Source organism: Populus nigra, chromosome 12, assembly GCF_951802175.1.
Source record: "Populus nigra chromosome 12, ddPopNigr1.1, whole genome shotgun sequence".
NCBI classification, from domain to species: Eukaryota; Viridiplantae; Streptophyta; class Magnoliopsida; order Malpighiales; family Salicaceae; genus Populus; species Populus nigra.
In genome coordinates, this window is record NC_084863.1 from 11,489,300 (window position 1) to 11,517,071 (window position 27,772).

The 27,772-nt window shown below is 33.0% G+C and overlaps 2 protein-coding genes and 1 non-coding gene across 3 annotated transcripts; all 3 read left to right on the plus strand.

Moving 5' to 3' along the window:
- Positions 1-457: 457 nt before the first annotated feature.
- Positions 458-2,707, plus strand: LOC133669140 (pentatricopeptide repeat-containing protein At1g08070, chloroplastic-like). Its single transcript, XM_062089170.1, has one exon. It carries the CDS (start codon positions 509-511, stop codon positions 2,417-2,419), a length of 1,911 nt encoding a protein of 636 aa, XP_061945154.1. The 5' UTR covers positions 458-508; the 3' UTR covers positions 2,420-2,707.
- On the plus strand, positions 2,640-6,296 carry LOC133669005 (amino acid permease 8-like). The gene is made up of 6 exons (XM_062089021.1): positions 2,640-2,682; positions 3,026-3,259; positions 3,552-3,645; positions 3,922-4,279; positions 4,370-4,591; positions 5,779-6,296. The coding sequence occupies exons 1-6, from the start codon at positions 2,640-2,642 to the stop codon at positions 6,205-6,207; spliced, it is 1,380 nt and encodes a 459-aa protein (XP_061945005.1). The 3' UTR covers positions 6,208-6,296.
- Positions 6,297-16,866: 10,570 nt separating this feature from the next.
- Positions 16,867-17,005, plus strand: LOC133670300 (small nucleolar RNA Z247). The gene has a single exon (XR_009834044.1). It is a non-coding gene; the product is annotated as a small nucleolar RNA Z247 (small nucleolar RNA).
- The last annotated feature ends 10,767 nt before the right edge of the window (positions 17,006-27,772 follow it).

Sequence of the window (27,772 nt, forward strand, 5' to 3'; positions counted from 1 at the left end):
ATTTCTGTTACAGAGTTGTCACGCTTTTCTCACTCGAAAATTTAAAATTGGATTTTTTTTTATTATTCTTTTTTCATTAACAAAATTTAGAGCGGGTGCCAACTCATAAAGTTATCATTGCCTTATTGGGCTGGTGTATATTTTGATTTCAGATCTAACTCCTTAGGCTGGGCCCAACTAGTCCACCATACAGGGCTTAAGGCCCCTTACAAGATATAGGCCAGGATCCAGTGAGTACAGGCCTTGTGGTCCGCAGCAAAATTAGTTGACTTTAAATGGTGTTTCGTACCGATTGTTTTTTAAGATTTTTTTATTTAAAAAATATTAAAATTTTATTTTTTTAATTTTATTTTTAATATATAATACTATAAAATTATTAAAAAAATTAATTTAAAATAAAAATAATTTAAAATTAAAAAAATAAAAATAAAATTAAAACTTGGTCGCAATTGCATATATCATCTTATCAAGAAGAAGTGCAGCCACAGCCTCCTCGGTTCCCGGAAAAATGAGAATTGCAACAACACTGTTACACCCCACCACCACCACTACTATTTACTCAGCTTCGAAAACGCCACAACCCCAGAACAACCCTAATTCTATTTCTTCCCAACAAGAATTATCTCTTCTTTCTAAACTCCATTATTGTAAATCTGTATCACAGCTCAAACAAATCCATGCCTTCATCATCAAAACACCAAGGTCTCAAACTCACCACATTTATGCTAAAAAACTCATCTACTCACTCTTACAACTAAACCATTTCCTTAGCCCCTCAAATGACAAAAACCTTAACTATGCTCACTCTCTTGTTAAGCAATGGGATAAACCTGATGTCTATGCTTACAATGCCTTAATCCAACGCATGTCATCAACTTCTATGCAATCTTTTCACTTGTATCAGGAAATGCTGATAAAGGGCATTATTCCTGATACGTACACTATCCCCTTTGTTCTTAAGGCATGCTCCCATTCTCTGGCTCTTTGGGAAGGTCAGCAGATTCATGCTCATTGTATTAAAATGTTTTTCATGGAAAATGTGTATGTTAATAACACTCTTATGAGGCTTTATGCTGTCTGCGGAATGCTCGACGTTGTCGAGAAGCTGTTTGAGCAAGGTCCTGTTAGGGACCTGGTCTCGTGGACCACGCTCATGCAAGCATATCTCAAGATGGGATTTCCAATAGATGCCGTTTCGGCTTTCTTTCGGATGTGCCAAGCAAATTTAAGACCGGACAATATGATTTTAGTTGTTGTGCTTTCCGCGTGCTCCAAGCTGGGAGACTTGAGTTTGGGTAGGAAAATCCATGAATATATGGTTCACCTGAAGGTGAATGTTGATTCGGATGTTTTCCTTGGCAATGCATTGGTGGACATGTACTTAAAATGTGGGGAAGCTGGTTCTGCTAGGCACATGTTTGATAAGATGCCTGTTAAAAATCTAGTTTCTTGGAATTCAATGATATCTGGTCTAGCTCAGCAAGGACAATTTAAAGAGGCATTGGATGTATTTAGGCGGATGCAAAAGGTGGGATTGAAACCAGATGATGTCACTTTGGTTGCTGTGTTGAATTCTTGTGCAAATCTTGGAATGCTTGATCTTGGAAAGTGGGTTCATGCTTATATAGATAAAAGTCATCTAAGGGCAGATGGGTTTATTGGGAACGCTCTTGTGGATATGTATGCAAAGAGTGGAAGCATCGATCAAGCCTTCAGAGTGTTCCAAGCCATGAAATTAAGAGATGTTTATTCGTATACTGCAATGATTGTAGGCTTGGCAATGCACGGGGAAGTAGAGAGTGCGCTATCTATCTTCTCTGAAATGCCCAGAACAGGCATAAAACCTGATGAAGTAACATTCGTGGGTGTTCTTTCCGCGTGTAGTCATGCGGGATTGGTGAAAGAAGGCCGGAGATATTTTGAGGACATGTCCAAGGTCTACAACCTAGAACCTCAAGCAGAGCACTATGGTTGTATGGTTGACCTTTTGGGTCGTGCTGGACTAATAAGTGAGGCACAAGAGTTCATACAGAATATGCCAATTGCTCCTGATGCTTTTGTTTGGGGGGCACTACTAGGAGCTTGCAAGATGCATGCGAAGGTTGAGCTTGGGGAAAGTGTAATGGAAAAACTCCTAGAGGTGGAGCCCCGGAAAGATGGTGCATATACACTCATGTCGAACATGTATTCCTCTGCAAATAGATGGAGAGATGCTTTGAAATGGAGAAAGGCCATGAAAGAAAGAAACATAAAAAAGACTCCAGGGTGTAGTTCAATTGAAGTTGATGGTCTGGTTCATGAATTCCGCAAGGGTGAAAAAGCACATCCAAAAGTTAAAGAGCTATACAAGTTGCTGGAAACAATGAATGGTCACTTGAGAAACTATGGGAATTTGGTCCACAGCAATGGATTATGTTGATCCCACTACAGGATACAAGCACCATTTGTCTTGGTAGATCAAGATATAGTCCATATGGAGTGAGAATTTGATATTTGCTCCACCTATTCGCTTCCCAAATTTTGAGGATCGTATATTAATTGAATATCATGTCAATGTGAACATAAAAAAAATAAGCATCCCGTATCAGTCGAACATCATCTCCACTTCATGATTTATCTTGTAATTTTACTTATGTTCCATGTTAGAAACGTCATCTGGGATCAATGACTTATTGTTTTGCGGTAATAACATGTTAATTTCTGCAAATGATGCCCACTTGTCATAGAATATAGTATAATCAGGATTAACCTGCAACTAGTAAGAGCACGTACTAGTGGCTTCATTTGATGAATAACAACTAGAATCATATTCGCACAAAATAATAGGCTGACCCAAATTAAGAGAACCTTCAGACACTTGAGATACATGAGATGATACTTCAATGAGGGCTGACCTAGAAATATGCTCATTTATATGACACGCTGCTAACAAAAAAATGCATATACTTTTACCTTTTCACATTCTCTATTTCTTATATAATGTTCAGGTTATGACAATCACTTACCGTGTTTCATTGTGATTTAGGTACCTTGTGGACCGCTACAGCCCATGCTTTTACGGCTGTTGTTGGTGCTGGCATATTAGCATTGCCTTGGAGTGTTGCTCAATTGGGTTGGATCCTTGGCCCCTTCGTCCTCGTCCTCTTTGCCATTGTTACATACTATATTGCCTCTCTTCTATGTGATTGCTATAGAACACCAGATCCAGTAACTGGAAAAAGAAACTATACGTACATTCATGCTGTGAGAGAACTTTTAGGTATGTATCTATCCTTTTAATGTGCATTGTTATAATGATTCCCAAAATAAATTGTTTTATATGCATATATTCCTTTTTATAAAATGTAATTAATATAAATCACTTCGATTTTCTTTTTATTTCCATTCTTATTGTCCATAACCTGTAGAGACTTGAGTGGACCATAATAACCACAGTAATATAGGGCACAAAGTAAAAGTTTCACAAATTATCAGGGTTCTATACTTTCCACCTGAAATCATGGCTTATCATGTATTATATGTCAAACAGTAATTACTTTCGGTTTGTGCAGGTCCTAAGAGTGAACTTATTTGTGGAATATTGCAGTATTCAATATTATGGGGAACAATGATTGGCTACACAGTTACAACTGCCATTAGCATAGCGTGAGTTGCTTCAAATTTTTTTTTTGATAAAATACATTGATCTGTTGCAATTTATTCTTGATTGTGTGTTGGTATATTGTAGTTCTTGAACTCTCTTCTAGTGCATCTACAGCTTTGCTGCATAAGCCTAAACAATTTATTTCTGAACATCACAATCTTAAAAGTTTCACGTGTATGTGATACCCATGAATTGAGCATAAGACATTCCTTGTTATTCAAGTGTGTGCAAGTGCTTAAGATGTTGTAGCTAATGCTTCTGTTTCATCTCCTGAATAGGTCTGTAAAGAGGTCAACTTGTTTTCATGACAAGGGACATAATGCAAAATGTGGAGTGTCAGGAAATCTCTATATGCTTATATACGGAGCAATAGAAATATTTCTATCTCAATGCCCAAACTTGGAAAAAGTGGCAATCCTTTCAGTAATTGCATCAGTCACATCATTTGCATATGCGCTCATAGCATTATGTCTATCTACTGCTAAACTATCCTCAAACCATGAGTTTAAAGGAAGTCTCATGGTAGCGATGGTGGTAAATACTGAAGCTACGTCAGAAAGATTTTGGCAAGCTTTTCAAGCTCTTGGAAACATTGCTTTGGCCTATACTTACTGCATGCTACTCCTAGAAATTCAGGTTTTGCACTTTAACCTAGAATTGTTTTTCATTTCTTATAGTCATTTTCAACAATTACCCATCCTGATTATATAAACCAATTTCCTAAAGGATACCCTGAAGTCAGTTCCACCAGAAAATAAAGTGATGAAGAGAGTATCATTGTTTGTTGTTGTTGGGACAGCATTCTTTTACATTTCTCTGGGATGCATTGGTTATGCTGCATTTGGAAATGATGTTCCTGGAAATATTCTCTCCGGATTTTATGAACCATTTTGGCTTGTTGACATGGCCAACATTGCTGTAATTATACATCTAATTGGGGCCTATCAGGTATATCCATGCTCAATCCCTCCTTGTCATGTATATGTGCTCACACTTGCTTGCAAAACAACTACACGAATTGGCCTTTGCAGTTATGATGCTTCACATTTCGTTGAAATTCAATAGTACTTTCCCTCTTTATTATGCAAGTTACTGGTGGAGGCTATTCACATTCAAGTGTCAAGACTTCAATTGCATCTAGGTTGATTGAATGTAAAGCTGATGTTATCACATTCTATGCAGTGACATGTAGTTGCACAATTTGGTTATTAATTTTAAGTTCAACTAATGCACCAAACAGAATTATTTATAAATAAAAATTAGCATTTTAGTTATTTTCTTGCATCAATGATCTATTTTTCGTATATAGAGGTAGACTATTTTCTTTACAATTATCCTGCTATAATTTGTAGGATCCAAGTGGCTAAAATCATGTTGTAATGCACAAAATATCCCATGCTTGATGCAACAAATTTATCTCTGTTATTGATTTGAAGCTTTGCTGCTAACAAAGGTAGCCTTAAGCCTGTTAAAGTCTATGCTAGCCTTTCTTAATATTAGTTTTTGTCCAATGCACCTGTGGGTATAGTGAACAACTTTGAGATATTTTCAAAATTACAAGGAAGCAAATTGCTTGAAGTCACTGGATTTCGAGCATTGCGACAATGCCTTAATTTACACCATCTAATTATTGGCTACATATTTCTTCTCTTAGCTGAATTACATGTCTGAACTGGATTCGTTCTGTCCTGAAAGTAGCACTTTTACATACATGGTATGAAGGATACTTGACTATACTTTGTATCTTCTTGATAATGGATTGCAAATTTCCTTTCTGGGTGCATGTGTTTTCAATATCAGCTGAAACCGTAAAGTTGGTGAATTTTGATTACAGTTAATAATTTCTGAACAGATTCTTGAAAACTTATTTAACATGGATTTACTTGAAATCAATAATGTCATGAAATGACACCATATCGTTTTTATATTTAGATATTCGGTACATGCTCTCTGTCCATTCTGACAATTGTAGAAAGATCCATTTTCGTGAAATGATTGAGAAATTTATGTACGCCAGTCATCCTGAAAATTCAAGTACTTTGGTTTCTTTCATTTTCTTTGAATGGATTATTAAACTTACCACCTCGCATGATGTTTGATTTCAGTCCAAATTTTGTTGTCATTGCTCTTCTCAGGTGTATGCTCAACCACTTTTTGCTATCAATGAAAAATGGATTGGGTCAAGATGGCCAACATCATCTTTCAACAAAATCTACACCATCAGATACCCATGCTCGAGAAAAGGTTCCCTTCACTTGACTATAAACAGGTTGTTTCTACGCACAATCTTCGTTGTTATCACAACTGCAGTTGCAATGATGTTTCCATTTTTCAATGCGATTCTCGGTCTTCTCGGCTCAGTTTCCTTCTGGCCATTAACAGTCTACTTTCCGATAAGCATGTACATAGTGCAGGCCAAGATCAAGAGAGGAAGCTACCATTGGTTTGGTCTCCAAGCCTTAGGGTTCGTGTGCTTGATTGTAACTATCGTCTCTGGAATTGGTTCAGTTGCAGGTATGGTACAGTTTCTTAAGAAGGCAAGACTGTTCCATATTGAGATATAAGGCAGCCATCCCTTTGTTGGTGCTGGCACTTGTTTGACATTTGTTTTTGCCAATGTTTTCTAATCAAAATTTGAGACAGTTATCATAAATGTTTGCCGATAACATGTTATCTTTTGATCTCGTGACTGATATGTTAGGACATCTCTACCTCAGGAGGTAAAAGCATAGCCAAAATACCTCTTCTCTCCCGTAAAAGCTATTTCTATATATATATTCCTAAAAAAGCTAGCAAGCTGTTAACACTTTAGCCTTGAAGATGCTTTTTACTCGTATACATTGCTATATTTTCCCTTCACCTGAAGATAGCAAGCCAGGCTTTTTTTTTTTTTTTTATGGTCTAGAGTTGAAATTCTTGTGGTTGATCCCGATCTTGAATATTGCAAAATATATTAGACGAAAAAGAGAGGAGATTAGGGAAGAGATGGTTACCAATGCAGTGCATGTATTTTGTCGGATTTCCAATTGAGTTATTATCTTTCCATTTTTTCTGTTTGAGTTCTCATATATTTCTAAAAAATGATCAATCAAGTACATTTATTCCAGAAACACCATTAAGTGTGGCAATGAAGAAAATATTTTGAGAAGGATAATTTCATGAGTGGCAAAATTTTCTGAAAGGAAGATGAGGATGCATGCAATCGTCCATTAATTTGGTTCCCATAATCCCACCCATGCTGCCTTCCATCAGCATGTAGTTGTGTTGAGTAGTCTTTAAAATAATATTCAATAGTCTATCAAGATTTAAGAGCAGGGCTTGCGCTGCGGGGTTCATATTATTTTTTTAATAAAATATTTAGGTATTATAAGTGTATTTGTTTTAAAAAAAATCCAACCAATTAAATAAACTGCTTTTATTTAAATAACGAGGATATATAATCAATCATGGTAACATTGGAAAAAAATAATCTTTATTTAGAAAAAAAGACGATACTGTTTAATTTTTAGTCAATTAAACATGGAAGGATAAAACAGGGTAAAAAAACTAGTGTAAGCCAACCCGAGACAATAAACTAGACATGTAATCTGGACATTAAAGGGTGAATTAGTCTAGACTAATCTAACAAACCTACATCATAAGTTATGAGGTTGGGATAATTTGATAGAAAAAGAAATTGAAAAAAACCAGAAAGCTTTTTTTCTTTTAAAAAAACAATGTCGAACAATGATATCAGAAAAGAAAAGAAAAGAAAAAGATATCAACCCCTGTTAACTTTTTAAACCTATAACTAGGATCATCAGATCGAAGATACAATATATGAAAAAATCACGAAGCCCAATCTTTTTGAAATGAAACGTTGAAGGATGAGATTGAAAACAAAAAATACACAAGATAATCCAAAATAAAAAATAGCAACCAAAAGAATGGGGGTTAAAATCAAAATTAAAAATAAATTAAAAAGCAATAACAAATTTTCTATTTGAGAGTTGAATTATAAAGAACAAAAAAATTAAAAGAAAAAAAAATTAAAAGAATGAGGACCAAAATAAAAGAAAGCAATTCATAGTTAACTTGGATTTAAACGTGAAACTGAAAAAACCAATACATGATAAAAATTAAACATGTAGAATTTTTCAACGGTTTTTTTACATTAAAAAATCATAAATATAAATTAAAAAAATTATGCAAGCATCAAATTATATAAATCACAAACCATTGTGTAAATAAATGAAAAATGTTATTAACGATAAATAAAAATATAATGAAAAAATTAAAAGACAAATGTAGATTAAGATATTTAATATCACAATATGAGTCATTTACGTGATTGTGTTTAAAAAATATTTTTATTTAAATCAATTTGTAATAGAAATAGACACACACATAAAATTTATTGAATAAAAAAAATATTATGCAAAGTTGCATATATTAAAAATATTATAAAAAATAAATATCTAATCTATATAAAAAATATATAAAAATTACAATGAATCATATCAGAAATTTAAATAACTAAACACACTAAATATAATAAAATATATAATCATTATTTAAATAAGGCTAAATAAGACAAAAAATTATAGAGAATGAGTATTAATTAAAACATAAATTTAAAATTTATTTAAAAAAATACATAAAAAAGGTATTAATTAAAATAATTTAAAATTAAAAAAAAAAGAAATGAGGTCGTTACTAGGCATGGTAAGCCAGGCCAAGCGTTTGGTAGAGCAAGAAAAGGCTTGCACATGGGCCTTTAATTTTTTATCTTAAGTTAATGAGAAAGACAACATGTCGTTTTTCTATTTGCTCGTATGCCCTAATTGTTTGAAAAAAAAAAACGACACGTCCTAGAATCCGGCAACTGGTTGGCCAAAAAAACAAGGTTGTTGTTCTTTTGACATAAAAACTCATTTCAATTCATTTTTTACTCAAAATATCTAGGACACCGTAGAAACATTGTTGAACCAATTCATGGTCTCCAAAAACACAAAAATAACCCTAAAACCTGAAATCAATTCAAAATAAAAAATCTTCCTGGCCTCAAAACTATTTTTAGGTGTTTTCAAGGTAAAACAACACCTAATTTTAACTTCCCTCATCATATGTTTTAGTGGCCAAAATCATCGCTAACAACAAATTTCTCCCTCTACACTAGAATCTATCGACCCACTCTTTATCATAAAAATACTAAACAAAGAGGAAAATGAAGTTTGATACTAAAAGATGAGGGACTAAAATGAAATTTGCAAATTTAAAAGATGCCACCTATTTTACTCATTTTTTTCACTTCAGTCCACTGTCTTTCAATTCAACCTTCCTTCCAAAAAAAAAATTGCAATTGGGTTTTAATTTGGGCTGAAAAGGGCTTAATTGTTCATAATAAATGTTAGAGGACCAAATTGAAAATTTTCAAAAAATTTACTACAGTAAAAATTCACTACAATGATATGAGAGGGGATGACGATGGACAATAAAACGCTACAGTAAAACCTCTATCTCTTTTAGTTTATAATATTATATTGGTGGCTTGCGCAATGCTATAGGTCAAACTAATTTTTTTTAACAAAAACAATTACGAGACAATTATGTTTTTAAAGAAGTTAGAGAAATTCGATAACTAGATTAAATCTTGATGAATTTAATAATACAGTAAAAAATATGGTAACAACAACAAATAAAAAAAATTACCCTAGAAAAAGCTAAGCTATCACGTGAAACTCGTGACCTCGACATAAGATAGAGAAATTCGATAACTAGGTTAAATCTTGATGAATTTAATAATACAATAAAAAATACGGTAACAACAACAAATAAAAAAAAATTACCCTAGAAAAAGCTGAGCTATCACGTGAAACTCGTGACCTCGACATAAGATATGTCCAGGTCATGTCTATCGTGCATCCTAGATCATGAGATCAGGATAATTTAATAGAAAAAAAAAGTGACGATAAATAAAAACAAAACTAAAAAAAATTGAGAGACAAATATAGATAAAGATATTCAATATCGTAACACAGATCATTTACCCAATTATGTAAAATAAAAGGAAAAAATACTATGAAATTTATTGAATAAAATCAAAGGAAAAAAAATACTATCTAAGGCTGCACATATTAAAAATATGATAAAAAATAAAACATTTTTAATTTTAAAAAATAAATTTAATCTATATAAAATAAAAAAATTACATATGAATCATATTGACATCATTTACCCAATTGTGTAAAATAAAAGGAAAAAATACTATGAAATTTATCGAATAAAATCAAAGGAAAAAAAAAAATACTATCTAAGGCTGCACATATTAAAAATATGGTAAAAAAATAAAACATTTTTAATTTTAAAAAATAAATTTAATCTATATAAAATAAAAAAAATTACATATGAATCATATTGACATCTTTAAAAATTAAATATACCCAATATAATTAAAAAAATTATCGCCATTTAAAAAAATCTAAATAAGTCAAAAAAATCACAAAGAAAAGGTGTTAATTAAAACATAAACTTAAAAATTATGTAAAAAAAAAAAGACATATCAAAAGATATTAATTAAAAAACAAAACAAAATAGAAAAGAATGAGGTTAGGCGCTGCGTGGCTTGGTAAGTCAGGCCAAGCGCTTGACCCATCAAGAAATGTCTCACACAAGGTTCTTTTATTTTTATTTTTTAAGTCAATAGGGAGCCCAATTTCTTTTGAAAAATTATAGGTAATGCGTCATTTGGATTCTTAGGTTTTCATTTACTATGGTGGTCAAAAAAATAGTGTTCATGTTGTTTTCACCCAGAAACCCATTTTCAACTCATTTTGTCCTAAAACACTATGAAAGCATTCCAAAAGCCTTGTTAAATCAATCTATTACCTAAAAAAAGCCAAAAAACAACTCAAAACCCAAAATCAACTTGAAACAAAAAAATCTTCCTAAAGTTTAGATATGTTTTTTAGACGCACTTTCAAGGTACAAAAAAAAAAAAACTACTCCTAGTTTGAACTCCTCTCATCATATGGAATCATTTGACATAAAAATCGATCATTTTAGTGGTCAGAATCGTTACCAACGATAACCTTCTCTCACAACACTAGAATCTAGCGAGTCCTTCTATCTCCTCCCATAAAAAAAATTGAAAAAATAAAAAAAATAAAATTTGGTACAAAAATTGAATTTTTGAAAACTAAAGGAATCAGTTACCTAAGAGCTAAAAGATGGAGTGAAAAAAATAAGCTTTTATGACAAATTTCAAAGCTTCCATGCCACTTTTTTTCACCTATTTTTTTTCTTAACTTAAGTCATCTGTCTTTGAATTCAACCTTCCCTAAAAACAAATATATAATTGAGAGCTAATTTGGGCTCAAAAGGACTAAATGATGCAAAATAAAAGTTCGAGGATCAAATGGAATTTTTTAAAAATAATTACTGCACCAATCCATAATGATCTATGAAATTGTGAACAATAATTGTTAGAATTAAAATCAGGAACGAAGAACATAAAAAAATAAAATAGCAAACAAAACCCGAGACGTGTATAGACACTGTCCTTAAAGATATTTTCTCAACAAAAAGTTATCCCCCAAGATTTAATAGGTTCTTCCTTAAAAAATAACGAAGGATGCAGAAATAGCAAGAGAAGAAGTGAAATGAAAACCAACAAGTTCAAGTGTAAAACATTCTAGCTCAAGTTCTTATTTTGTGTTATTCATAGAGTGTATGGTCCTTATATAAGTTGTTAGCTTGTAATAATAAAGAAGAAAATAAATAATAGAATTTAAGAGCATTTGTAAAGAACAATTTTTAAAAAAATAAAAGAATTGTTAGAAAAATAGTTGTTATATAACAATAATAAAAATTAATGCATAGTGTTTAAAATTATGGTTATTATATGACTTTTACAAAAATTAATTCCTGGAAAATTATTGTTTCCGTTTAAGGACCAAAGAACAAATTATTGCTAGAGACAAAAGGTTTAAAATGTATAGGCACTGCCTTACGTGCAAGGGGGCAATAATTGATTTTCCTCTTGCTCGGCTTAATATTATGCACGCGAGCCCACTACCATTTCCTTATTGGTTACTATCCCATATCAAAATTTACTATATAAACACTAGTTGAATGTTTTATTTTTTTAATATGGGATAAGAAGCCATATGTATACTTTATTCTCATAAAAAAAAATTGTATTATTTCAATGTGGGATTATAACTTTTGAAATAGTCTTTATTATTTACAACAATCCCCTATATATTTCAAAATATTTTTGGAATAAGAATATACTTGCTGAAATTCTATCTATTGAGTGTAATGCATCTACATAGTGTCTTTTGGACTATGAACCAGATCATATAAAAAATGAGATTTAACTTACAAAATTATTGGTGAAATTTTTAACTTATCTGAACCAAAAATCCATATTGTAAGTTAGGTATCTCACTAATCACATTATACCCCCATAATTTCTTGTTGTTTGACTTGGTTTTGTGCTTGAAAGGCCATGCACGTGCTTGGTTGTTCATGAGTGCTCATATAGGTGATTTTATCAAGTGTTCACTGCAATTTGAACACTATCCATAAGAAATATGGAACTCATTAAGAACTTTGTAGTTCATCCTTTTTTTAATTGTAAACTAGCACTATTCTCACATCACAAAAAAATGTTTGTTTTATAATGCTATAAAATCACAAATGACTTTGTTATTACCCATATGAACCTAATTTATGAGGTCTCTAATCATATAGGTTGAGTTACCATCATTTTGAATTCTCATTTAAGCATTAGTCCAATTCCCCTTGTTGTTTCTAATATTATTTTTCTACAAAGTGGTTTAGTTAGAGGATTGACCAAATTCATTTTTAACTTTACATAATCAATTAAAGTAATTCCATCTTTTAGCAGCTGCTTTACAACATCATATCTTAATTGAAAATGTTGATTTTTACCGTTAAAAAATTTATTCTTAGCAATGGATATTGTTGCTTAGCAATCACAATTCATTGATATAGAAGGTGTTGGTTTTATTCCCAATAAAATTTCAGTTAAAAAGTTCCTCAACCAATCAGCTTCATTTCCTACTGATTCTGAAGCTATAAATTTTGACTTTGTGGTAGATCAAACAATTAAATTTTGCTTGATGATTTCCAAGACACTGCACCACCACCAAGAATAAAGATATAACAACTAGTGAATTTAATCTCATCTGAATCTGAAATCAAGTTAGTATCGTTGTATCCTTCTAGTACAATGAGAAATCCAATATCTATAATATCATAGTCCATGATACCTCTCAAATATTTTATTAGTTGGACTATTTTCGTTCAATGCTCATGATTGAGATTATGTGTATATCTACTTAAGCTAAGCAATAACTTTACCTTTATTTTTCTTTAATTAAGTGCTAGCATCATAAGGAGTACTCACAAGTGTCATATTAAAGTGACAAACTTCTTGAAAAGTTTCTCTACATAATGTTTTTGTGTTAACATTGTACTGCTATCTCTCCTTATAATTTTAATATCCAATATTACACTAACTTTACCCATATCTTTCATATTAAATTTAGAGGTTAAGAAATGTTTAGTGCTATGCATGATATTCATGCTAGTACAAAAAATAAGCATATCATCTACATATAAACTAATGATTACGTATTCATTATCAATAGAGTCAGTATACATATATTTATTCAAACTCATCGAAGAAAAACCATCATTTAAAACAACTTGATCAAATTTCTCATGTCATAGTTTAGGAGCTTTCTTTAAGCCATATAATAATTTTTCAACTTACAAACTTTATTCTTTTGTCTAAGAAGTGTACAACCTTTAGGTTGTAACATATTTATCTCTTCTTCTAGATCACTATTTAGAAAAACAGTTTTAACATCCATTTAATGTATAAAAAGGTTATGAATAGAAGCTAAAGCAATTAAAATACAAATTGAAGAAATTATAGTTACAAGTGAAAAGGTATCAAAATAATCCATATTTTGTTTTTGAGTAAAACTTTTTGCAACTAATCTTGCTTTGTATTTATCTATAGAACTATTAGGAATTTTTTTAAATATCCATTTATAACTAATAGGTATTGCACCTGGGGGCAAATCAATAATCTTTCAAGTTTGATTTTGTAAAAGTGAATCAATTTCAACTTTAATTGCTTCTTTCCAAACCAAAGATTTAGAAGAAGAGACATTTTCAAAGTAGGTCATTGGATCCTAATATACTAGATTAATGAAAAAATTATTTCCGAAAGAAGTTTATTTCCTTTGTCTCTTACTCCTTCTCACTTTCTCAATGTGAATTTCATCAATTTTATTATCATTCATAGGTGCATGAATTTTTTTTTAATAGATAAATGTGTTCAAAGAATTCTGTATTTTTTTATTTCAATAATAGTATTGCAATTTAGCACATCACTTTTTAAAACTAAAAATCTATATGCAATACTATTTTCAGCATAACCAATAAACATACAATCAAAAGTTTCTAAACATATCTCTTTTTTTTTTGTTCAATTAACATAACCTTAGTTAGACACCCCCACACTTTTAGATATTTTCAAATTAAGAGAATAACATTTCCATAATTTATAAGGTGTTAAACCAACTTTTTTTTTTTTAATAAGGAATTCTATTTTGTAAATGACATGTAGATAAAATAGCTTGACCTTATAAATTATCAAGTGCTGAAGAACTAACTAGCATAACATTCATAATTTCTTTTAAAGTTTTATTTTCCCTTTCAGTTACCCCCCATTAAACTCAGGTGAATAAAGTGGAATAACTTCATGTATTATGCCTTCCATTTCATAATAGTTATTCATAAGAACATATTCACCTCCTCTATAAGATCTAACTCATTTGATTTTTTTTATTTAATTGGTTTTTTACTTCTCTTGTATATAATAAGAACATGTTATAAGCTTCATCTTTACTTTTAAGCAGATAAAGTTTTGTATATCTTGAAAAATCATTTATGAAGATCGCATTATATTTCTTGCTTCATCTAGTCATAGTTTGTTTTATATCTCCTAAGTCTTTGTGTATTAAGCTAAGTAATTCAATTTCTATTTTAACAGATACAATGTTTTCTTAGTAATTTTAGCTGTAACATATATTTCATATTTATTTATAGATGAAGAATTAAGCCAATAATTAAACCAATAGAATATATTTTCTTAAGATAAGATAAATTAACATGTCCTAATCTAGCATGCCATAAATTAATAGAGTCAAGCAAGTAAGTAAAAGAAGATGCATTTTCATTTATTTCATTAGCAATATTGAGTATAAAAAATCTATGGTTACAATATCATTTCCCTATAAATACATTATTCATAGTCATTACAGTCTTATCATATTCAAATGATACTTTGATCCCAAATTTTCCAAATAAAGCCACAAAGACCAAATTTGCTCTTATATTAGGGACACACAACACCTCATTCAAAGATAATGTCTTCCCAAAGTTAATTTCAGAAAGACTTTTTCTTTACCAAGAACATTTGAAGTTCTTGAATCTCTAAAGCATACCACTTCTTCTTCATCCTTAAAAGGTGTATAGGTGGAGAAGAACTCTTTATTTACACATATGTGTCTAGTAGCACTAGAACCTACCACTTAATTTTTCTCATTGGTCACCATTTTGAGTTGAGAAACAATCACAATAATGATATCTTCTCCCTCAACCATGTTGACCTTGATTTTAAAAGGATTGTTGTTTCTTACTTTTTTTCAACATTGAGGTGCAAGGTGGCCAGGTTTGCCACATACAAAATAGATTCTTTTTTTCTTAAAATTGTTAGGTTTGGGTTTGAACATATTGGATTTGTTGTCATTGAACTTGTTGTTGTTGTTGTTGTTGTTATTCTCATATATTTTTTTATATGAATACCCTTTTACTAAGTTTGCTTTGGTGGTTATCTCCTTTTTTCTAGTAGCTTGCAACTCCTTTTATTTTGTGTCTTAAATGATGATACGAGTTATGAGATCGATCAAAGATAATTTTTTATGTTTGTGCTTTAGTTGTGTCTTGTATATGAGTTGGGTAGTTTTCATTTATTTATTAATATTCCAACAATAAATCCTTCAGAAAGGTTGATACCTTCAGCTTTCATGTCTTCTAGGAGCTTATGCTATTCATTAATTTGAGTTTTGATATCTTTGTTATCTATAATTTCCTATTGGTAAAATTTTCCAATGAAAAATTCTTGTTTTCTCGCATCTTCGGTAGTATTCTTTGTCACTATATTACTCCATATGTCATTTGTTTCCTTAAGGATATTTTCTCAACAAAAAACTGTCCCATAGGATTCAATTGGCTCTTCCTTGTAGATAATCAAGTTATGGTTATTGAAATTAAGGATGAAGATCAAGAACTTGATCAACCCGTGAATGCAGCAACTGAAGTTCCAAGAGATCACAACAAGCAATCATGATAATGATGTCCTCCGTGATTGTAACAACAGAAAAATGTTTATCAGATCACAACAACATATCTGGAGCCTAAATTAAGGAAGATACGATCCTGTGATCTTATCATATTAAATTGCAAAGCTGTTGTCAGCTTGAATAAATATTTTCATTAGAATTCCTTTGTGACTGTAATGCTATATAAGCTGTATGTACACATAACTTTTAATAATAAGAAAACGTGTACTTTTCTCAAATCCATTGTTTTGGAATTCCCTTTATGGTATCAGAGTCATAAAAGACCAACGTCTAATAATGTCTTCCTCAAATTCCCTTGCAACATCAACCCACCCTTCTGTCATCTTCATGCCTTTCTTTGTCACATTCAAGCTTAACCATGACAATTTTCTCCTTTGAAAAGCACAACTGGTACCATATTTCAAAGGACAAGATCTCTTTGGTTATATTGATGGTAGCATCCCCAAACCACCTAAAATCATCTCTGTTTCTCACCTTGAAACTGTTGTTGTCTCTGAATGCCTAAACCCAGTTTACTCTCAATGGGTTTGTCAAGACAACCTCATTCTAAGCATCCTTATGATTTCCCTGTCTAAACTAGTTCTTGCTGAAGTTGATAATTACACAACTTCCAAGGTTGTTTAGAATGCTTTGGATGACACTTTCTCATCACGATCTCATGTGTGTATATTGTAAATTCACACACAACATGCAACTGCAATGAAAGGCAGCAAGTCTGCCACTTGCTATTTTTATTTCATCAAAAGGCTTACTGGTTAATTAACTGTTGCTGGACAACCACTAAGTCATGATGATATCATAACATATGTTCTTGTAGGTTTCAACTATGAATACGATAACTTTATGGCATCAATATCAGCACACATTGATAGTAGTACTATTGAAGAAATCTATTCCTTTTTGCTTACCTCTGAAGCTTGCCTTTCTCGGCATCAACTCACTCATGTCGTCCAACAACCTTTTCCAAATATTGTATAGTGATAGTACCTTTCTCAAAGACATGGACGTGGCGGCTCTCGAGACAGGGGGCGTGGCAATCATGATGGCTATAATTCATCCAATAAAAATAACAATCAACCTCCTATCATTTGCCAAATTTATGGTAAATCTAGACACTCTGCTAGAAAGTGTTATTTTTTATTTGATCCATCTTATCAGGATGCACCACCACTACAATCAAAACAAGCACAATCAATCTTTGAATCAGGAGAAATCTCTCATTGTGCCTACTATGAGTGCTTTTACTCTTGCACTGGTGGTGTCTTCACCCCTACCTCCCTCTCCTGGTCGTGCTGCTAAAGCAAGTCAGGGTCTTTTAGGCGATGCGTCAGACTCTGCTGCTTCATAATAGGTGTTGGTTGAGGTCCTCTCTGTGGATGATACTCCTAAGGATGAGCGGGTTGATTACTTTGGTTCGGACTACAACTCTGAATCTGGTCCTAGTTCTTTCCCAGCTTCAAGCTCTGTGAGATGTCCCTTAGCTTCCAGGCCTGTTAGGATCTTGACTCCTTTGAATGTTACTCCACACTGTGTTGAATCCTCTTCTTTGGCAACTGCTTCCCGTACCAATGCTACAACTGGTCTGTACCCTGCTGTTATAGGCACTTCCTCTTCGGGTCCATCACATGGGTTAACCTCAGCTCCCTCTGTTGGTCCTCCCACTCCAGGTGCATACAAGCCTTCCATTGATAAATGGAGGGCTATGTTTTCTTTGAAATATGCTTTGGTTAAGAGTCCTGCACTTATTCACTTTCCTGTGTTCACTAGTGCTAAATCCTACCCTCTGTTAGCTGAAGATATAGGAAGTAATAAGGATATCTGGAGACTATGTATTGTTGGCTACATTACTGGAAAATATTTGGATATTCTGCCTTAATTAAGTTCATGTCTACCACATAGAATTGTGATGATTCCTTAACCATCCATGATTCTGGGTGGTTAGTATTCAAATTTAACTCTAAAGCTGATAAACTTGTTATTCTGCATGGGGAACCTTACTCAGTTTTTGGGCGGCCACTGGTTCTCAAAGTCATACCCGAGTTCTTTGATTTTGCCCTCGCAGATATGTTGACTGTCCTGATTTAGGTTTATTTTCCTAATCTCCCTCTTGAATGCTAGCCTGTGGCCTGTTTGTCAAAGATTGCTAGTGTTATTGGTAAGCCTCTTTACTATGATGGTCTTACCAATAACATGTCCCGACTCTCCTTTGCCAGGGTTATGATCGAGGTAGATTTTTTAGCTATTTTGCCCAACTTAATCAATATTATCTTTGCCTAATAGAGGTCCCTTGGTGCAAATTTTATCGACTGCTTAGCCATAATATCACAATGTGCTCTAAAGCTGCTGCTACTGCTAGGGGGCAGGGTTCTCAGTTAACTAATATTGCTGAGAAGGTCAGTAAAGTTCATCCTTCTAGTCTTGGACTTTTTGTGGAAATAGTTGTTATGGCTGACCAGCAAGGCTGTCAGGCAATGCCTCATGGTGAGTAGCTTTAGAGCCCTAACTGTACTGATGTTGAGGCAGGGGCTGGTGTCAAGGCTAGGAGGAAGAAGACTAGGCTTGCTTCTGCTGATGTGAAGAATGATAAGGATATGGTTCCATCTACCTCCTCTGCCATTGTGCATGTGCTTGATGACCCCCTCCAATCTGAAGTTATAACTTCATTTGATGGGAAAGAACCTGTTAAGAGCCAGAGATAATACATGATGTGAAGTATGAGCTTGCTTGCGAACGGATCTCCTCTAGGATTACTTGGAAATCAACATGGAAAGACCCTAATTATCAATACTAATGAAACCTTCATGGGCAGGAGGTCTGGTAAATCTTGATTGGGAATAGTTACCGATAGTGATTTGGACAGGGACACGCCTCCTGGACTTCCCCCTTCCTGATGATGTCCCTTATTTGGTCAGTCAAATGACCTCACTAGGCTCTGATGTCCTTTGTACTTGTTGACTTTTATTAGTTGCTAGTTGTTGTTATTGTGTAGTATTTTGGTGTTGATGGTTGTTCTTTATGTTGTGGATGTCTGCAACGTTTCTTCAAGCTGTTGATGGGCTTGGTGCTTTTTGCTGGTGGATGAGTAGTTTGTTAACCTTTATTATGGGTTTTGCCTATTGTAAGTCTACTTGATCTTGAATCAGCTAGGTGTGGGTTCTGCTCCCTTGCTGGTGTCTTTTTGGATTGGCTGATACTGCAGCTGGTGATATCTCATGATTGATGGGATCCATTTGGTGGAGCTTCTGTTTTTTATTGGCTTGTCTTTGCAGGTTTGATGCTTTTGTTTTTACTGTTGAAGGCTTTTCTTGTGGTTGGATTCCATATTTTCTTAATGGGATTCTTGTCTAGCTAGTCTTTGATGCCATGTCTCCTGCAATTGGTGCCAAGTCTGGTTGGTTTTGTCTTGATGATGATGCGGTTCTTGATGATGTTGCCCCCCTGTTGAAGATAATTCCACATTTCCTTGCTGGGATTCTCGTCTGGGTGGTCTTTGATGCCCTGTTGCTGATTGTGGTGCTGAACTAAACTCCTGCAGTTGGTGCACAGGCTGGTTCATTTTGTTTTGCAGTTGTATAATGTCTATGGTTTTGGATGTTGCTGCTCACCTTACAGATGGTTGGTGGCTGCTGGTTGCCTATCTGTTTAGGCTTTGTTTTCTTGTTGTTTATTTTTGGGGTATTTTGCTGCTATCTGCAGTGCTAGTTATGTAGTTGTCTGTTAGGCTATGGTTTTGTCTGTATTGTAATGTACTTTGTTTAAAGGAGTTTGTTCCCCTAGTCTCTTTATGTACATGCCTGTATATTCTGACTCGCCGGTCTCCAACTTAGTTTCGTTTTGACTTATAAAATTTCTCACATTTGATCAAAAAAAAAAAAAACAAGCACTGATAGCAATGAGCCATGACTCCAACAACACTTGGGAAACTGAATGGCATGCGAATACAAGAGTCACGCATCATCTCACAAATGATGCTACTACTCTGAATCTACAGAAAACTAACTACAATGGCGTAGACAATGTGTAAGTCGGAAATAGGCAAGGTTCGCACATCCAAAAACTGGGTCTTCAAAACTTTCAACTCCTTTTTCTATTTTTATTCTTAACCAAGTCCTTCTTGTTCCTGAAATACAAAAGAATTTAATATCTATACACCGATTTTGTGTTGACAATGAGGTTTATTTTGAGTTTCACTCTCATTATTTTCTTGTGAAGGATTACTCGGGGAAGGTCCTTCATCGAGGCCATCTCAATAATGGACTTTATCAGTTCACCAATAAATCTAGCCTCACTCAAGCTTTTTCTAGTGTTTGTATCCATGAGTGACATTGTAGACTTGGTCATGCATCTGCTCCAATGGTCAATAAAATTTATCCACCCTTGCTTTTCCCGTAGAGAAAAATAAAACACACAATGCGTGCCCTAGATGTCAAATGGTGAAAACCCATGATTTTCCTTTTAGATATTCTACTTTTGTTTTGTCAAAACCTTTGGATTTAATTTTCACCGATGTGTGGGGGCCTGCATCAATGCTCTCCATATTTGGTGCTAAATATTATATTAGCTTTTTTGATAATTATTCCAAGTTTCTCTAGTTATTTCCTATTAAAGTGAAATCTGATATTGAACAAGTCTTTTTAACCTTTCAGGCGTATGTTGAAAAACATTTTGAAAGAAAAATAAAAGCAATCCAATCAGACTAGGGTAGGGAGTATCGACGACTAAACACGTATTTCCAACAAAATGGCATTAACCATCACATTGCTTTCCCACACATGCATAAGCAAAATGGCTCAATTGAATAAAAACATTGACACATTGTTGAAGTTGGTTTGAGTTTTTTAGCTCATTCAAATTTACCTATGATATATTGGGAAGATGGATTTCAAACTACTACCTATGTCATAAATAGACTTCCAACACCTGTTTTAAACACACAAGTCCCATTTCAAAATGCTCTATTATAGACTCCTTGACTATCGTTTTATACGTGTGTTTGGCTGTGCTTGCTAGTCAAACATAAGACCATATAACAAGAATAAACTCAATTTCAGATCTAAAACCTGCATTTTCATTAATTATAGTCTTTGTCATCAAAGATACAAGTGTCTAGATCTCTCTACAGGTAAAATCTATCTTTCTAGACACAATCAAATGAAGACTTTATTCGCTATCCATAACCGAGAACATTAATAGCAGAAAACATTCCCACAGAGGCAGAATCCACATCATACAGCCAAGCCTTAAAATCACTTCATTGGCAAGAGGCCATGAATAAAGAATTCCTATCGTTACTACATAATGGCACTTGGTCCTTGGTATCACCTCCAACAACAACCAATATTGTTGGATGCCGATGGATATACAAAATAAAAAAGAAGGCTCATGGGACCATTAAGCGTTACAAAGCTCGATTAGTCGCTAAAGGATTTCACTAGCAAGAAAGAGTTGATTTCTCTGAAACATTTAGTCCAATCATTAAGCATGTGACTATTCAGTTAGTAATCTCTATTTCATTATCGTATAATTGGCCTATCAAACAGTTAGATGTGCAAAATGTGTTTTTGCACGGTGATTTGCACAAAATTGTGTTTATGACTCAGCCACAAGGATATGTTCATCCTCAATATTTAATTGTGTGTGTAAATTACACAAATCACTTTATGTCTTATGACAAGCTCCCCGCTCTTGGTTCTCAAAACTTTCAACAAAACTTAGGTCTCTCGAGTTTCATGAAAGTAAGGCTGATACGTCTCTCTTTGTGTTTCAAACATCTAACTCTGTTATATACATTCTTATATATGTTGATGATATATTAATAATGGGACCAAGTGCATCTGTCATCAACAACATTATTAATTCCTTACAACCCACCTTTGTTGTCAAAGACTTAGGAAATATGAATTACTTTCTTGGTGTCGAAACACTCCGGTGCTCAAAAGAAATTTATTTGACCCAACGTAAATATATTGTTGATTTGCTTAAAAGAAGTAAGATGGATAACACCAAGCCCTGCACCAGTCTAATGGCCTCAAATTGTCATCTTACTTTTACGGATGACAATCCTTTTGCATATATTAGCCTCTACCACAGTATAATCGGTAGCATGCAGTATCTGGCTTTCACGAGACTTGATTTGGCATTTGTTGTTCACAAAGTTAGCAAATTTATGCATAATCCACTTGACACTCATTGGCTTACTATCAAGCGTTATTGCGCTACCTTTAGCACTCAGTTTCGACAAGTTTATTCATCACTAGAAATGTTGATTTCAAACTGCAGGCATACCCAGATTCTGACTGGGCCGTAGACAGAGATGACATAGATTAGTTGGTGCTTACTGCATTTACATGGGTTCCAACTTGATTTCTTGGAGTTGCAAGCAATAACCTACAGTAGCAAGAAGCAGTATAGAAGTCGAGTATAAAGCAATTGCAAATGCAGCCACGGAACTCACTTGGTTCAAGTCAGTACTCCATGAACTTGGTTTGCCACCGCTACATAGCCTAATTTTATGGTGTGATAATATTGGCACTACCTATCTCACATCTAATCCTATATTTCATGCAAGAACCAAACACATCAAAATTGATTTTCACTTTGTCCTCAATCAAGTTTGCAACAACGAACTCGTGGTTTAATTTATCTCCAGCAAAGATCAGTTAGCCAACGCACTTACCAAACCATTGCCGCCAGTCAAATTCAGACAAGTTCAACTCAATTTGAATGTCCGTGATCTACCCTCCAGATTGAGGGGGCGTGTAAAGAATCAAGTTATGGTTACTGAAATCAAAGATGGAGATCAAGAATTTGATCAACCCGTGAATGCAACAACTAAAGTTCCAAGGAATCACAACAAGCAATCATGATAATGAGGTCCTCTGTGAATGCAACAACAAAAAAAAATGTTTATCATATCATAACAACATACTAAAGCCTAAATTAAGGAAGATACGATCCTGTGATTTTATCATATTAAATTGCATAGCTGTTACCAGCTTGAATAAATAATTTCGTTAGAATTCCTTTGTGATTGTAATGCTATATAAGTTTTTTGTACATAGAACTTTTAATAATAAGAAAACATGTACTTTTCTCCAATTCGTCTTTTTGGAATTCCCTTTATTCCTCAAATAATAATTAGGGACACAAAAATATCAAGAGAAGGAGTGAAATGTAACCCAACAAGTTCAAGTGCAAAACGTTTTGGCCCAGGTTCTTATTTTTTGTTATTCATAAAGTGCATGGTTCTTATATAGGCTATTAACATATGTAACAATAAAGAAGAAAATTAAATAAAAATTAAATAGTATTTCTAGCTATTACAATTATTATTTTTTTTAATAAAAAAGTTGTTTGAAAAATAGTTATTATGACTTTAAGAAAAAATAATGCAGGGTGTTTAAAAATTGTTATTGTTATATGATTGTTAGAAAAATTAATTTCAAATTGCTTGAAAATTGTTGTTTCCGTTTATAAGCATATGTGTGTGTGTGTGTGTGTGTGTGTGTGTGTGTGTGTTTGATTTTTCTTGAATTTGTGCTTGGCTTGTTTGAGTAACTTGATATGGTTTAAAAACTGGGTTTTTGAGCTTAATCCTTGAAGGTGCAGTACCACCAGAAATATCACCACCACCTCAACCCAATGTCCAAATTAAAAATATTACCCAATACACAGATGACAAAGTCAAACTGTCTTTCCACCGACACTCTACAAGTTCCAGATTCTCAGAAGCCTCTTCCTTTTCCAGTACCATAGATCTGGGAAGAATTTTCAAAATCCCTTCTGTTATCAATATCCCTTATCAGGCAAACCTTCCTAGAAAATCCACATCTGACATCCCTTTTACCAGTTTCCAAAATGCCGATTATACTACAAACATACCAAAACCAGTTTATATAGACCTTGAGCAACCATCTCCTCCAACTTCACCAACCTTTTCAGCCATTACTGAAAATATCCAAAATGAGCTGAATGTCTTGACTTCAGAAAAGGATTTTATCATACAAAGATCTCTTCTCAAAAAAGATTTTTATAGTAATCATAATAGGAAACAAAGATCTTGGTTTTTTCAACACTTCCTCCAAAAGAAAGATGATATTCAAAAACAATTTTATGCTTACATTAAAACTCATAAAGTACAAATTTTATTCTTTGATATCCTATGTCAGAGGCATCGGTCTCAACTATCTTAGGAGCTGATGGATTGGCCAAATGGAGGAGAGGAATGGTTTGAACATGTTTCTTAATCTGTTTGACTAAATCGGTATGGAGGCCAGACCAAGAAATGGGGTTGGTTTTTAACCTGTCATGCAAAGGCTTGGCTAAACGACTAATATTGGAATAGTAGTCCAGAACATAATTTAAACTGCCTAAGAATCTCTGCAATTGGGTTTTGTTAGTGATTTTATCAGGAAATTTACTTGTAAATGTTAAAGATCTTTCTATTGAGATGACAGTACCTTGACAGATATAATGGCCTAAGAAACGAACACGGGTTTGAAAAAAAAAATTTTGGTTTTAGAAACAACTAAACCATTCCGTTTTACAGTATGAAAGAATGTATGTAGATGTTTGAAATGTTGATCTATGGATTGTGAAAAAATAAGTACATCATCAATATAAACAATACAAAATTTTGAATATGCATTGAAGATGTCGTTCATAATGTGTTGGAACTCTGATGGGGCATTTTTTAAACCAAAAGGCATATATATATATATATATATATATATATATATATATATATATATATATATATATAAATTCAGAAAATATAGGCATTATCTTGCGCATAGAAGAGCCAATCAAGGATTTTTTTTCTTACTCCAATCAATTTTATACACGTGAATCGATGCTCTTGATAGTTACTAGCTCATATCAAATTACAACATGTTAACTTGCGATCCTCTTTGCTCGACTTGGATCTTAGCATTCCGGTTCATCGAGTTAAGATGCGTCATTTTACACGGTTTTTTCTTAACAAAACTCCATCGATGCTCTTGGAGAAACAGCCCGCAGCAGAACGCTACCTATCTAGTTAAAAAAGCTAAAAGAGGCCATCAAAACACCATGGATTCAAGAAGTATTTCCCATACAAGATTTCATGATATCTGGCAACAAGTTTTATTTATTTCGTCTCATTTCAGATTGCATTTAGCTGAGAAACTGGAACAACAATTCTATTAGTTTCTTAGTTTTGAAAGGTAATGTGGTTGTCTGGTAACCATATTTTTCTCTTTGCTTTTTGAGTCTTTAGCACCTGATATCAAATCTTTCACTTCACCTGCTTTTGTTTCTAAAGCAGATAGACATGGGAATAACAAGTGATGAAGACAAGAAGAAGATGTGAATTGAGTCGCTTGCCATCGCATTGGGAATAGTAGAATGATTATTTTTTTGAATTTGTCAGTTGATAAGATTATGTTAGAGTAATTTTCATATAATTTAATTTAAAGTTACGGATAGATAAAAAGTTAAATTGATAATTTTAAATTTAATCTATTATACTAAGTTTAATAATAATATCAAAAGCAATGATAAGGCAAGAAATAATCTAGTATTTACCATAGTTATTAAACCCGGCCCGGCGGGTCGACTCGGGACCTGGTTAACCCGGGGGCTGGACCGATCCGAGACCGGCTGGTGCAATGACCCGGCCAAACCTGGTCGACCCGGCGGGTCAACCCATGACCCGGGCGAGACCCGGTGTGTTTTTTTTTTTCAAATATAGGATTTTAAACCCATCAGTATATATACTCTATGTTCTCAAGAAAAAAGTTATGTTTTTTCAATGTGGAATAAAAAAAATTTTGGTTTAAATACTTCAACTTAAAATGATAACATAGTATCTTTTTAATGTAGGATTTGAAACCCATGAATATATATATATTCTATATTCCCAAGAAAAAAAATTATCTTTTTTCAATGTGGGATTTGAAATCCATTAATATATATACTCTATGTTCCCAAGAAAAAAGTTATGTTTTTTTAATGTGGGATAAAAAACTTTTTAAAATATTCTTTTAAACTTCATTATTTACAAAATGTATAGTCTATATTTAAATGAATTTTTTCTTAATTGTTTTATATAAAATATTAAAATTTTAATTTTTTTTAATTTTTCTAGGTTGACCCATGAAACCCAGAATCCAATCTCTTAACCAAATCAACCTCAAACCGAATTTAATAACTATAATATTTACTAGTACATGATCATTATAAGGGCATTTCTAACACAGGAGGTAAAGGAGAAGTTAAAGTAAAAAAAATATTGTCATTTTAGTTTTTTTCTTCTAATATATATACATATATATATATATATATATACATATATATATATATATATACATATATATATATATATACATATATATATATATATAGACACACACACTTTAATCTATATGAATAAAAAATAAATGCTTCCTCCTCGTACAAGTGAGAAGGCTCTTCAAATAATTCTTTTCTATTAAAGTACAAAAAAAAATACCATATTAACATTTTGGGACTTCAAAATATCCCGAGACGCTCTAAGTAAAGGCTAAGGAACTTTTTATTCAGATAAACCATTTGTGGAACTAGAAAAGACATGTAGGATTCAACCCCATTATTTTTTTTATTATTAATAAAAGTGTCTGAGTCAGTTTATGTGCAACTTGACTAATCCCACAGGTTTTAAATTTAACAACCATATAAGTCTTTAATGGTCCTAAAATTTATAGGACTCGAATTGATAATCTTTACAGAACAAACCTAAAACCTGACCGGTTAAGTTATACTACTCATAGCTATTTAATTCAACCCCATCATTATTTGATTTAGTTGTGAATATTGGATCCAAAAAAGACAAATTAAAGAAATAAATGGTGCTAAATACAAATCCAAAAGTTAGCTAACAGTTCTCGTTTTCTTTTTCATAGAAAGAGAAGTTTCATTGGAATATCAGGGGAAGAAGAACAGTGCAGTAGAGGAGGAAGAGAGTTCCTTTGTGTGTGTGTGAAAGAATATAAACAGAATAAAACACTAAGAAAGCACAGCTCTTCAATCTCACTGCGAATCTACCTCATAAAAGTTGTAACAGAGAAACAAAGGAAAGCTGGAAAATCAATTATGGCGAAGGAAAACATCTTTTATTTAAATATTCTAAATTGAAATTCCATCCAAAAGTTACAAAACAAAGCAAACATATATCGGAGGGTATTTGGTTGCACCTTCCACCTTTTGAATTCTCAAGCCATCAAGCCTTAAAAAATTGAGGTCTGATGAAAAATTGCATTAAATAATAATAAATGAAGGGGAAAAAAACTAACTACTCACTTTTCCTTTCAAGGAAACCATCGTGTATTTGAATTGATTCAAATTCAAATCTGAAATCTTTTTTATTAGGGTTTGTATTTATGGGATTCAATCAACATATCCGATTTTTAAACCAAACAACTCAAAACTGCAATTCCTTGTTAAAGGAAGAGGGACCTGAGCGGGAGTGGTTTTTCGGATGGTGGGTTGACTCTGACTCGGGCTCGACCCATCCACAACCCGCCCTCGATCATCTTCTACTTTTCCAGATTTTTGCCCAGTTCATTTCCAAAAATAGGTTTGCTTTGGAGGTTTGATGCTGTTAATGTAATTCCAAGGTTTTGGTTGCTGAATAAAGAATTTTGTTTCCTTTTTTTAAATTTTTTTA

What these genes read in the sequence shown, in the direction of transcription:
- LOC133669140 (XM_062089170.1), top strand. Translation starts at nt 509, where the DNA reads ATGAGAATTGCAACAACACTGTTACACCCCACCACCACCACTACTATT.
- LOC133669005 (XM_062089021.1), top strand. Translation starts at nt 2,640, where the DNA reads ATGTTAGAAACGTCATCTGGGATCAATGACTTATTGTTTTGCG. An exon ending in TGCTGTGAGAGAACTTTTAG is followed by an intron (nt 3,260 to 3,551) that starts GTATGTATCTAT and finishes CGGTTTGTGCAG; the next exon opens with GTCCTAAGAGTGAACTTATT. An exon ending in ACAACTGCCATTAGCATAGC is followed by an intron (nt 3,646 to 3,921) that starts GTGAGTTGCTTC and finishes TCTCCTGAATAG; the next exon opens with GTCTGTAAAGAGGTCAACTT.